Here is a 12950-nt window from a genome sequence, read left to right as displayed (position 1 = left end):
AACATTTAATAAAATCAATAAGGTACCTGGAGACATAAATTTCAATTATTATATTAAGAATAATGACAAACGCCGTACAAAGCCATAACAATAGTGAACAATTTACGGATGGTGTCGTTGTAAAAAAACAATATCTTCAGTTACTTTTTGATCACCAAATAGTACTAAAATCTTAAGTTTTGCTGTCAGTATGGTAATTGATATACACAACACATTTAAACGGATGTGGCATCTAAACTGCGACGGACTTCGATATGGATTTTTTAAGGATATTGCCTGTAATAGATTTCCGGTTACGCACTGTGCATCTAAGCAACCAGAGTGGAGAGAGTGAGAGCATATTTTCCTCGCTACGCTTTTTGAAGGAAGGGACATCATAACCTATGGTAACGATAGCACAAATACAGCACCCTATCGAGGAAAATGCCTCAAACGGAAGACTATTTGGTTTGATGTGCTATTTACCTCCCGTAACAAAATTTATATTTTCCTCGCTCGTTTCGTTTCGGTGGGTACAGGTTTTACAGGAATATCGATTTCCACTTGTTATGCTCCGTTCTTGGATGGTCGTTTCAACACGTCACCGTTTTTTTTTTGTGATCATAGTTTGATGATGTTTATTTTGATAACACTTCAGCGATAGCGATAGAAGGGACAAATTTATCGCTACACTTTGAGAGTAAAAAAACAACACTCAAAGCATTTGCGATTCATTCGACCATCCTAACTCAAAATCTACTACGAATATGATACTTGTGAGGATGTACCGGTCCTTTACATACATACCGGATGGCTTTGGCAGAAGGATAGTTATCCCCTTTTACAGTGCAAATACAATTACCGTTGCATGGTGCAAATCCAATCAAATTACGAAGGAGCGACGACGGTATGGAGTGTCTGTCGGGGAATGTCGGGAAACGCAACAGAACCACAAAACGTTGCCTGTTACCAGCAGAGACAAGAAACAAACGCCCCTGCATAGAGTTTTCCAACAGGTAAAAAAAGCAATAATGAAAACACACCCGACAAACCTTGCAGTGCCTCATAACAACTTTAAGGTAGGTATTAGATGAAGTTGTATTATCATCAACACGGAAAGGTGATAACGTCGATTCACTTAGGTGTCACAGCAAATTTAGTTAAGCGATTTAATCTTCTCCCATCATATGCGCCTCAGGACGGAATTAGATCAACAACACCGGGCGCAGTAATCATTTCCATCAGCAGAAACCATAAATCGTGCCGGTGAACATTTTCTACTACACTGTACACATTTACCGTACCAGTACAGCGGATGGTTGATGTTGAGTGCAAATTTAATAACAGAACACAGATAGTTACCGATGCCATCATAAGGAATGCTTTTAGTTGACTGCTCCTAGCAACACAATCTTTTTCAATAACATTAGATGATTAATAAACGTTTTAGGTGACTATTCAGAGAAATATTGACCTTATCAGAGAACACAACTTGTATTAAAATACAAGTGCAAATAGACAAAAATAATGGATGTAGCACAAGCACTATCTCAAGCACCATATTCAAGTTATAAGTTAAAAAGTTATATAAGCCAAGCTATTTTTGCTGATACTCAATACGGCCGACATCATTAATACACAATCAGCTTTGGGGATCGATTATTCGGGATTTAATTGCCGCTTTTGTCGGGTCGTGGAACGGTGGTAACAAGATCTGAAGTACATGAAGCTCGGTTCCAACAAGTCTTTAATGGGACCGTGTTGGATACGGAGTAGTTTTCCACCCAAGCGTGGTTTGGTTACAAAAGTAGTGCATTTAAAGCATTTCAATATTTGAAAACATCGTTGCCTAGCAGCTTTTACCGAAACGCGCCCACGTTTTTTTTTAATGGGCAAAACGCGATCGTGGGCAAATGTTTGCACATTGTTCGAGCTCTACCAAGGACTAACTTTGTGAGAAGGTAATAGCAAAAGGTCCGTAACCAAAGTCGTGCTCAGTTTCTGCTTCATTGGTACACCAAGCGCCAACGGTGCGTTGAGGATAGCTTAAACATAAGTTTTGCGCCATACCGCTGTTTGACTTTGCACATTAAAGCTTTTGCTGAAGCGAGGTCAGCCGTTTCCATGACAGATATACTAAAGACAGAGAAGTATTCTATATATTGGTAAACAAAAACTTGTTGTAAAACAGTACTTTAAGAGTGATGTTAATTCGTCGACAGTTTATTTACGAACCTTAAATTTGGAGAGATTTTGTCCATCCAATGAGGAAAGAACAAAGTTATACAAAGAAAGCAGAATGACGGAGAAATGTTCAGAAAAGGCTATGTAAAACGATACTTACAGCTGAACATTTCCAAGAAAAAAAGTCTGCGAACTATTGAGAAAACCAGCGTTTGAGCTGTTGTGTTTTGTTGGCGGGGATTATTGTGGTTTGTCATTTTTCACCCATTTCAGTGCATCTTTCCTGCTGTCCCACGTCATGCTGGATAGTAAATCGAGCGTATCCCAGAACGAATGGCGATATTGTTGAACCGACAAACAGCAAGTAAGCCTCCAACACAAACATGGCTGCCTATTTTGTTCCGTACTGCTTTGTGTATACAATTCCGAATGAACAGAAACGTGACAAGCGGCAGAGTAATTATTTTCTCATCCAATATTCAAATCCGTTCCGATTGAACGGTTTTTTTGATGGCCCAGCACAAATTTGCCAACGATTGTCCCAATTCTGTTCTATATTGGATAACAGACATTTCTCCCTGGCGGTTGGACTAGGTTTTGCTTCCGTCAAGGATTTTTGATGGGTTCCGGTTTTTAACCAGAAATACCCGATTGGTTTACATCGTATTATTATGTTGTTTTAGAGCTTATTTACGTGATTGATGTAGGAATCTCAAATTCTAAACATAAAAACAGCAATATGAAAATGTAATTCTTATTCTAGTGGTTATAATACACCGTCAACCCATAATGTTGAAAACGATGCTTGAGAAGCAATAAAAGAATAAACCAGAATCCAATATGATGTTTTTCACGATTTTGATTTTCAATTGCAATTATATTATTATCATCAAAGCTTACCTTACAGTGCGGGAAACGTTATTCATGCCGCTTCTAAATCAGATGAACGAAAAAACAACAACAAACATTTCAATTCGGTTCCTTATTATTTGAGATGGATATAATTACCTTAACGCAACATTTAGCCATTGTCTTTTTTTGCTCCTGCATGGCACTGTTTTTAGGGTGACCTTTAGCATTATGAATTTCTGCTTATCCTTATGTCGCTTTGAACTTTAAACCACACGAATTAACCATGGAAAGTACGCTTCAATTTTCGAGTCTGTTGGTTTTCCACTTCTATGCCGCTCCCTTGGCGTTAGACTTAACCTCTTTCGACCATCTTCTTCTTCTAGCGCGAATGTGAAATATGGTTATCCGCTTTTCTACTTACAGCACTTAGCGTTGGTTCTCCAACGACAAAAACAAACGATAGTTAAACCGACATGGTTTAATTGAACACAGGTAGACTAGAGTAAATATTTTACTCTGGATGAGTAAGGATCAGTTCCATTCGTACTTAATGTTTGAAGCAGATTGTTTTTGATTTTTATTTAACTTTACCCCTTTAAAACAACTGATCATTTATACTCGCCGTACAGTACAATATTACACGCGATTTGTTTCACAGTTCCTATTATTCTAACCTAAACTAAATAGTTCATGGTGAACCACATTGTTACAGATTGTAGCTAAAAGTGAAACAAAAGCTGATTTGTGAGTCAAAATGTCAAAATACTAGAACTGTCAAATACATTGGAACAAACTTATTTAGTAGTAAATAATCATAATAATTGTCAGCTACGCTATCTGTTGTGTACTCTAAATGATAAGCAGTTAGACAATTTCGCTGTAATTTAGCCACACCATTGTGCGGTTCAATTATTTTTATCTATACGTTAAGGATTGGCATTTAACGGTCGTGCTCACGTGCGAGACGAGTGGTACTTTGATATTTTATCCCTACGAGACTTGAAGTGTTTATAAGCATAATAAGCTCACATCTGCTACGTACAGTGATTTTTACTTCTGAGGTACATAGAGGATCGTCATTTGGGATGTCGTACGGTAAACGTTTACCTATGAAAATGTTTACCTCTAATTTCGGCGTGTAGATTGGAGCTATATACCTAAGCTAGCTAACGAACTGGTGTGGTACATTAAGTATGGCGGAAAAGTAGCCCATACTGTTGATCAGTTGGATTTCACCAATAGAGCGCATCTGTTGAAGTTCTCACAATGTGTGAAACGATAACCCAAGTAAGTGACGAAATGTGGTGCGAGTGGATACTAAATGGTATACAATCCATTCTGGCTAAAAAACAGAGTCCTTCATTCCAACGCATATGTCAGGTGATACGCAAAAGGCATGTGTTTAACGAAGAAACTATTGCCGCACGGCTCATGGAAGCAGAAAGCAGTGGTCTTATAGAGATTTTGGTACGACGAGGAGAAACGATCTACCGTGTGGTGAAGAAGGCGGCTAGGCAGATTGGCATAAAATATTCAGCTCGACAATATCAACGGTCCCCTTTCTCAAACGTGTTGTGCATCGAGTGTTTGAAAACTAGCCACAGCGGTCCTAACCATCGTAAACCGGAACCAATGAGCTCTTGCGAGCGTTGCGGAATATCGCTTCATGACAGTTGTTCGAACAAATCCACGGGTAACGAGACAGCGGTTCCGCTATCACAGCTAGTATCTGTTGGCAATCGATGGTTCTGCGAAGAATGTAAACCTTGCGACGGCTGCACATCCTTAAACGAAAGCATCAGCCGTGCCCAGTTATGCGTCGTCGAATGTGCCGGATGCTCGCGAAAATTCCACTTCCAGTGTATGGACCCGCCGGTCAAAATCACGGATAAAAAGCTGTGTGAGCCCTGGCGTTGTGCGCATTGCCTACAGCACCATCAGTACCGTCCACCTACTAAATGCCAAACGCCAGAGGCAAACATCGAAAAAAGTTTGAAACAGGAAATTGCAGCACATAGTTCCAAGGTCTTCAACTCACATCCGATCGAAGCCGATCTGATCGATGGCAGGGTGGAGGCCATAAGGATTAAACTCGGCGACAGGGTAACGGACGATGATCTGGCCATTTTTCGACACGTGCTTATAAAACGGTGTGCACTGGAGCAGGAGGACCTTCCCCGAACACCGTCAGCAATTCGGTTCGGCCAGTACGAAATCGAGTCGTGGTATTCTAGCCCGTTTCCGCAAGAGTACGCCAAGCTGAAAATGTTATACATGTGCGAATTTTGCTTGAAATACCTGCAGACGCATGACGAACTGATGCGTCACCAGCATAAGTGCACCCTGCGGCACCCACCAGGTTGCGAGATCTATCGTGACGGGGATGTTGCCGTGTTCGAGGTAGACGGCAACGATCAGAAACACTACTGCCAAAGTTTGTGCTTGCTCGCGAAGCTGTTCCTGGACCACAAGACGCTATACTTCGATGTTGAGCCGTTCCTGTTCTACATTCTAACCAGGCGCGACCATCTCGGCCACCACATGGTGGGTTACTTTTCGAAAGAAAAGCTCAACCACCTGCGCTACAATGTGTCGTGTATTCTTACGCTGCCGCAGTACCAACGCCAAGGTTACGGTCGATTTTTGATCGATTTCAGCTATCTGTTGAGCCGAGTTGAACTAAAGCCGGGAACCCCCGAGAGACCACTGTCGGATCTGGGCCGTCTGTCGTATCAACAGTACTGGTGTTCCGTGTTGCTGTCATACCTGCATCTCAACCGATACGGAGTGCTAACGCTAGAGGGCATCTCGCACGAAACGGGCCTAATCGTAACCGACATAGTGGCCGCATTCCGGTCGCTCGGTTTCATTCGATATCGAGTCAAGCGGACAGGATGTGTTCGTTCCAATCATCCCTTCATATGCATCGATTGGCGGCTTGTAGATTGCCACTACAAGCGAACGCTGCAGCCGAGGAAAGGAATTGAGCTCCGTGACACTTGTCTTCGATGGATACCGAGGACACGCACGGATGCCATCTTGAAGCAGATGGAGCTCACGTTCGATCGCGATAGTTCCGCACGGGTCATCTCAGCATATCCAGGGATGGTGCTACCGAAGTTGCGAGACGTTGTCCTTGGCAACGTGATGGCGACGAAATGTTTAGTCAAAGCTCTGAACAATTCGGATAAAGAGGAACCGGAAACGCATAGGTCGGCAGGAAAAAGCACCGAAGGGAGGAAGGATCACATCGAGCGGCTGTTTGCCGACACCGAATATAGCCTGAATAATGATTCGCTTCTGCAGCAAGGTGTTACTGTGACGACTTCCGGTAGAAGAAGAATACCTTCCCGCAAGTACAGTAACGCCGTGTTTGATTTGTCGCTTTCGTTGACAACTGGCACCCCGAAATCGAAGAGATCGTCGAAATCAACAACACGTTCCGATGCGGATGGTACTAGCTCATCGGAAGGCTCACCGGCCGCTATCTGCAAATTGTCACCAGACGCGCTGGTTTCGAAAAGGGAAAGGATTGCAGCAAACGCTAGGTGCGGACCATTTGCCGAATGTGCCTCCGAGGAGGATATTTCGCTAGACAGCGTGGAAGCGTTCATGGGCACGCCTAAAAGCGAGATTCAAAAGTTATCCCCCGACAAGAGCAGACATGGATTTACACCCGTTGCTCCATTCCGGCAGCAGGACACGGTCAACGACGGTACGACTGGCGACGGGTGGCCAGGATACGATGATCAAGGCTTTTCTTGCACTCCGAAGACAACGCGCCAAAGGTTACAGGGGACGGTTGCCTCTGCAAGTAACGTCAGAGGAATGGGACGGGTAAAACGGGCCCGGATCGGGCGGGAGATTTCGTCGCCCGAAATGAAACGCCTGCGGTTGGATTTTGCGGTTGAGCCTAAAACTATCGCTCGATGTGATACAGAAAAGGCTCATGTTAGCACCCCAGTCGACCAGCGAGCACGGGTAAGCGTTTCAGGACGATGTACTTTTCTAAACAGATGCAGGACGAGCTTAGGCAATGGGAACAGCGATACGATGAATGTAACGCATTTTAATGGCGGGGCGTTACCACGAACCATATAATGTTGCGTATATTTAACGAAATATATTCTATCGTTTCGCTTAAACCATGCCCTCCAGCAAGGCGTTAGTTCGTTTGTAATAACATCAGTAAAATGGCAGGTAAACGGTGCGCTGGCTCATTGTTCAAACTACCCGTAGCGACGAGCTCATTATGCGCAGCTAATTTACGGCTTCGAACGAACAGCGAAAACGGGTTGGCTTAAATGTACGGAGTGAATTTATGCCGCCACAGTTCGCTTGCCTGGCAAATCCGTTGCCCAACCGTGCAGAAGGTGTAGGTGCTGTGCTTGGTCGCCGTTTCCGGATACGATTTTTCATTCGCACGAACACGTACACGCTATTTTTTCGCGTACAAGAACTCGAACGCATCTTGAGCTGTGTGGTTGCGATTGCCACGACGCGATTGGTGCAGTTGGCAACGAAAGACATCTTGGCGACCTGCAACCTGGCGTCCCTGCATTTTCCCGTCGCCTGCAGACGTAGCAGCCGGCACGTTGGCGCCCGGTATCACGCGTAGACAAATGGACGGACGTGTTTTTCACGGTGCGCTCGCTCGCTCTTTGCTCTGGTTTGTCAGCGTGCCAGCACCAGCACCAGCAGCAGCGAGTGGCGTTGTGGACTGCAGCCATGAAAAATGATAAACCTTCCGAAGCGGGGTTTAAAATTTACGGCCACATCCGAAGGTCGACGAGCGGTAGCATAGAGCCTTCAACGTTTGCTTACGATGCGTTTCCTCCATGCCACACTTAAGAGCCACCCAGGACGTACCCCAGGTCGTACCCAGTTTCAACGCTCTCCAACGCTGGGTGGTTGCCATCAGCGGTAAAGTTGTTGAAGAATTATTAATTCCTGAACGCGCCACGGACGCGTGAGACTGATTGCATTTGCTATTTGTTATTCGGTGATGGGGCGCTTGTAAGGCGATAGCGAATACTCGCCTCCCACCCTGTACACGCCGCGTTTTCCCCCGGCTCGCCTGTGCTGAGTGGTTTCCAATCTTCCAAAGCGCCGGAACAAAAATGACCGCCTAATTGCATTAAGATGCCATCCCGCCATACTTTTTTTTTCTCTCCTTCTGCCGCTTACTCACGGCGCAGCTCGTGGTGAGGGAAATTGGATCGGAACAAGCCGAAGATAAGGACGCGCTCGGACGAGGTCGACGGGGTGTAATGGGCCAAACATTCATAACCGATCGAGGAGCACTGCGAAACGATATTCACCTCACCCGGTCGGTGCCGGGGAACGGTGGGAAACGAAACAGGCCGACAACGGCGACGGTAAAAAGCGGATATCGATTTTCCCGGTTTGCATTTTTGTCTTTTTCTTCGTCTCCGGATCGTTTGGTTCCGGCTCGTGGCGCGTAATTTCGGCGACCCCCTTTTTTCGCAGCTGCGAAGGCATTGACAGAGCCCGTGCAGCCTCGCCGAAAAAGGGCTTCCGATGTGCGGGAAAAGCAGCATTCAATTAATCATGCAGTGACGGGAGGGTTTTCCCTACCGCGGTGAAGCAATCAAAGCAAAGGTCCTGGTGACGTGGCGAAGTGTTGCGCTGCTCAGGTGTAATTAGTGCGCGGTGTTGGCGAATTGCCGCCGGTAGAAACACACCAACGTCGGTTAACGTTAACATTTAACGACAATGGAATGACCTGGTACATTTCGGGGCAGGCGGCAATAGAGCATGCGGCTTGGTTTGAAACTGCACAGAGCTGCCAGACATTTGGCTTTCTGCTATCGTTATGGTGGGATGCAAAAAAAAAAAGAGTATGAAAGGTGATTTTTTTATTTGTCATTTCATTTGATGCTCGCCCGCTTCAAGTCATCGTTTCGCTGAGGATTTGCTCCGATGTTTTGTGAGGAAATCACTTCTGCCATTATAGCTGCTCTACGCTGCAATGTTTGTAGTTGCGAGCTGAAAGGACAGGACAATTCAGGAAGATCCAGTGCGATGGTGTTGAAAGAACCATATTTGAATACTTACCTGGTGTGAAGCACACATCTCGGTGTAATTGAGTGAAGCGTTGAATTAAACGATCCTTTGCTGCACTCCAAACTAACACACACCCACCCACACTTGACGGAACCGAAATTACACGCCAAACAAACGAAGGGTTCACGCCATGAATCAACAGCCTGTGAAACATTTAAGTGGTCCCTCCCCGAAACTTTGCCTTCCCCGAGGAGCCATCGGCAGGCGTGGTGTCCCGGCGGCCAAGAACCGGGTGGGTTTTCCCGTGGCCGCGTGCGGGGTACGCAGGAAATGACTTAAAATTTTCCATGAAACCCTACGACCACCGACCACCCGAAGTGATAACGCTCCGGCCCATTCGCCTTCGGCCGGCAGTGAAGCGCACCGTTTTTTGGAACTCATGAAATCACCATTTCCCACCGGCGGCGTTTACGCTTTTGCGACTAATTGCATAACGATGTCAAGGGCAAAGGGCCCAGGGCCGGGGTCGGTGGAAAGGAGGAAAACCGGCTGAAGGTTTTCCCGCGCGCGCTGTCGGGGCTCCGCTTCGCCCTTTGCTAATTGTTTTGGAAAAGTCAGAACAAAGGTAATCAAAAACGGTTTAATTGATTTATCATTCGCTTGGAGCGGACTTGCTTTTGTGTGTGTGTGTGCGTGTTCTTACACACCGGTAGACGCCGCGTGGGCCTTTTCCAAAAGGCGAAAGAAAAATGATGACGAACTTTCGGGGGTGGCCAGCGATACGCTTTCCTCGCATTTTGGCTCCGATTAGGAACACCTTTTTGGTGCGGCGAACGTCGGTGTTGAGCGAATGAGCTATGTTATATCATGGTACCATTATGTTGGCCCTTGAGCACGGCATTAGAGTGCGCGTAAATTTTGTGTTGTGTTGCAGGCGTGGGATGTAATCTATGGAATTAGCGAATTGGAATTGTGCCATTGGAAGAATCCATCATGCAGAGGGAGAAAAGACTTATCAGCTTGTTTGAACCATGCAGCATATCTTGCTGTGAAGTAACTTACGAACAACAAAATAAGTTTAAAAAAACAGCTGTTTAAACCTGAACAAATATTTTTACCAACGGTGTGCCGTAACTCGGCAGCACAATACATTAAAGGACAATAATTCGAGGACAGAAACATGTTTTGATGGGCAATTGATTCTAGATGTTGCTGACCATAGAGCTAAACAGTAAATACCTAGCTGGCATATTTCAGAAAAATGGTAAAGAATTCTCGTACTACATTACCAGAGCCACGTGAAGGAAAAATTGCAAGATGAACAGCAACCAAACACAGTACGTCAGTTCGCTCGATCTCCGACGACGCTGGAGCGAAACGATTTCAGCAGCGCACCGTGGACCATACTTGAAACAACTCAAACACGGAAAAGTGAGGCGCCCGAGTGTGCTCTCTTACCCTGAAGATAGCAGAAATTTCCAGCTGATGAAACTCTACACTAACTGCTTCCGTGGGTGTTGTTTTTACATCTGCGCACTACCGTGCAACAAGCCGGTGGAATGCTGCGCTTCCAGCGTGTTCTCAGAAAGTCGCAGCGAAAGCATGCAATCGAGCGCCTACGGACCGTGCCATCCAGCGTAGTGTGTGTGTGTGTGTGTGTGCTTTTATTTGTTTGGATGTAGGATGATGCGGCACATTCCTGATACGGACGAGGAACGAGGGTTTTCCATCTTTATTATATTCTGCTAATTCCACACCGGCTGCTGGATGCTGGATTGGTCGTGCCAATTTTGCACCCATTTCGTGCCGCGTTAGAAGCACGCTCTTGAGTGCGCCTGGATATTGCTTAACTGGAGGGGGAAAAAAAAGGAGGAAGAAGAAAAAACGCTGAGATTGGCAATGCACAGGCACAGAAACATGATCACCCGACCGGAGACGCAGCTAACTTGAGTGATGCTACTCATTATAGCGAAAGTTTAGCTAGTAGGCGCAGCTTTTGGAACTGAACGTGTGTTTTCCTTCGCGTTCACAATGCGAATCAAGGGTTGCTGAAGAGGTGTTTTTTTTTATTTTCATTCGTCGAAGTTAAAAGTTATCCCGCGGTGCATGAATCGGTTGAAGCTGAAAACAGCAGAACAACGAATGAGAAGTTTGCGGGTTTATTTTACTTCAATGTGGTTTGCCAAACATTGTTTGTAGAGGTGTTCGCATCGCAACCGGATGCAGCGAAGAGAAACTGCCAACGAAAGCTTCACTCCAGGATCATCCCTGACAAAACGTGAAACGCTTGCAGAACTGTCCCGTACACCGAGCCTTAAGAACCACTCGAACCGGTTCGAACAATGGACAACGTAGGCCAGGCCCCACCCATCTAATGTTGATTGGTCGAATCAAAGGGCATTACATTATGCTGCTTGATGTGTTTTATTATGTGCGTTGAAATTTGATTTTCACTCACTGATAATGAGACACGAACACCTAAACGCACACGCACACGCTCGCAGAGGCCCATTTCCGGCGTGAACCGGGCAGCATCGGGTCGCTCGCCACCCGGTGCTCGAGCTTCCCCGTGCAGTTTGATTCAATTAAGTTGGGAAAAGATATTGTGATGGACGACTGCGCTCTCCACGCCATTATTTACTATCTCGATCGACGCAGCGAGCCAAACCGAGCCGGAAAGGAGCCAGCCCGCGTGTTTGGTGTGGTGTGCGGGGAGTCGAAAGCTTCGCCTCGAATGAAAGCGAACGAATAAAACCCGCTGCCCGCTGTCAAGGGGGGGAAGAAAAAAGAAAACCTGCGGAAAGGAAAACTCGCCAGTTTCCTTTTCGGGCGCTGCGCGCTTGTGTTGTTTTGTTGCGCCCGCCCTAGTTTCCTGGGCGTTTTGGGTTTTCTTCCCGTCGTTTGCTTCACTTTATCGTAGGTCCCATTTTCAGGACCGCCATCGCACGTTCGGTTGCTGGCAGGCAAAGGTTCACGTTCCCGCGTCCGGCCATGAATCAGCAGGTTCGGTTCTGCTTCCACCCGGGACGGCTGGTTGGCTGGCTGGACGAAGGAAAAATTCTGATGGATCACCGGTAATAATGGGTTTTAAAAACATCCATAATTGGTGGATGAAATTGAAACTGGTGGCGTGTGGAACAGCTGCGGTGCTGATTTATGCTGAAGCAAAACTTTCACTACTGCTTGGCAGGTTCGGTCAGCTTGAGGGATGCAGTTTCGCTGCGCGATGGTCGCGATTTCGAGAAGCATACGGCGTCGTCCTAAGCCGTTACATAAGGCCTAAAGATACCTTTTCGGTTTAAAGCTGAACGACGCTTCAATATATTGTCTGTTTGTGACCCACCGTTGGACGATTGGACCGGGTGGTACAATTCGTACAAAAACATGCCGTGGGAGATGCTTCGGCAATTCCATTTCCACAATAGGATTTTCCCTCGGTTAGTAGAGTTAGGAGAGTTTACTGACACTAATAGTGTTTTTAAAAATGCTGCATTCATGCATCGGTCGAACTGCCCTCACATTAATTATGCAAATCGTGTGTCGGGTTTTTTGTTTCTAATATGATTCTCTGCGTCTGATCAGCTGAAAGATGCCTGCAGATGAAATGAACAATGCAACAAAACGCCTTGCATTGCTCCATTTGAAGCATGAACAATTCCGTTCCCCTTTGTCATTTTATTGCCTACCCTTCGGACCATGTGACCCACTCGGGATTGTCGTACGGTTCCACTTTCCCAGAATCGATTTCCATGATTGCAAAGCCTCGCTCCATGATGGGGCTCCTTTATTCGCTAAATTCCTCGAAATTGAAATACACATTCGTGCATCGAACGTGCACGTGTTTTCGCTGCTCCACGATGTTCGCTGTGCAGCAGAACATCACGTAACAAATCGTTCTACCGATGGTT

General features: G+C 45.9%; 1 protein-coding gene across 1 annotated transcript; it reads left to right on the top strand.

The window, feature by feature from the left end:
- The first annotated feature begins 4281 nt into the window (after positions 1-4281).
- On the top strand, positions 4282-11397 carry LOC128721751 (histone acetyltransferase KAT6B-like). The gene is made up of 2 exons (XM_053815539.1): positions 4282-6730; positions 11336-11397. Exons 1-2 carry the CDS (start codon positions 4282-4284, stop codon positions 11395-11397), a joined length of 2511 nt encoding a protein of 836 aa, XP_053671514.1.
- Positions 11398-12950: the final 1553 nt, after the last annotated feature.

This window comes from Anopheles nili, chromosome 2, assembly GCF_943737925.1.
Source record: "Anopheles nili chromosome 2, idAnoNiliSN_F5_01, whole genome shotgun sequence".
Classification (NCBI taxonomy): Eukaryota; Metazoa; Arthropoda; class Insecta; order Diptera; family Culicidae; genus Anopheles; species Anopheles nili.
This window is presented reverse-complemented; position numbering and strand designations above follow the sequence as displayed.

Bases quoted from the DNA above. Each gene is read 5' to 3' on its own strand.
- LOC128721751 (XM_053815539.1), top strand. From the start codon at position 4,282: ATGTGTGAAACGATAACCCAAGTAAGTGACGAAATGTGGTGCGAGTGG. The intron at 6,731-11,335 runs GTACGACTGGCG...AAACGCTTGCAG, and splicing joins GCAGGACACGGTCAACGACG to AACTGTCCCGTACACCGAGC.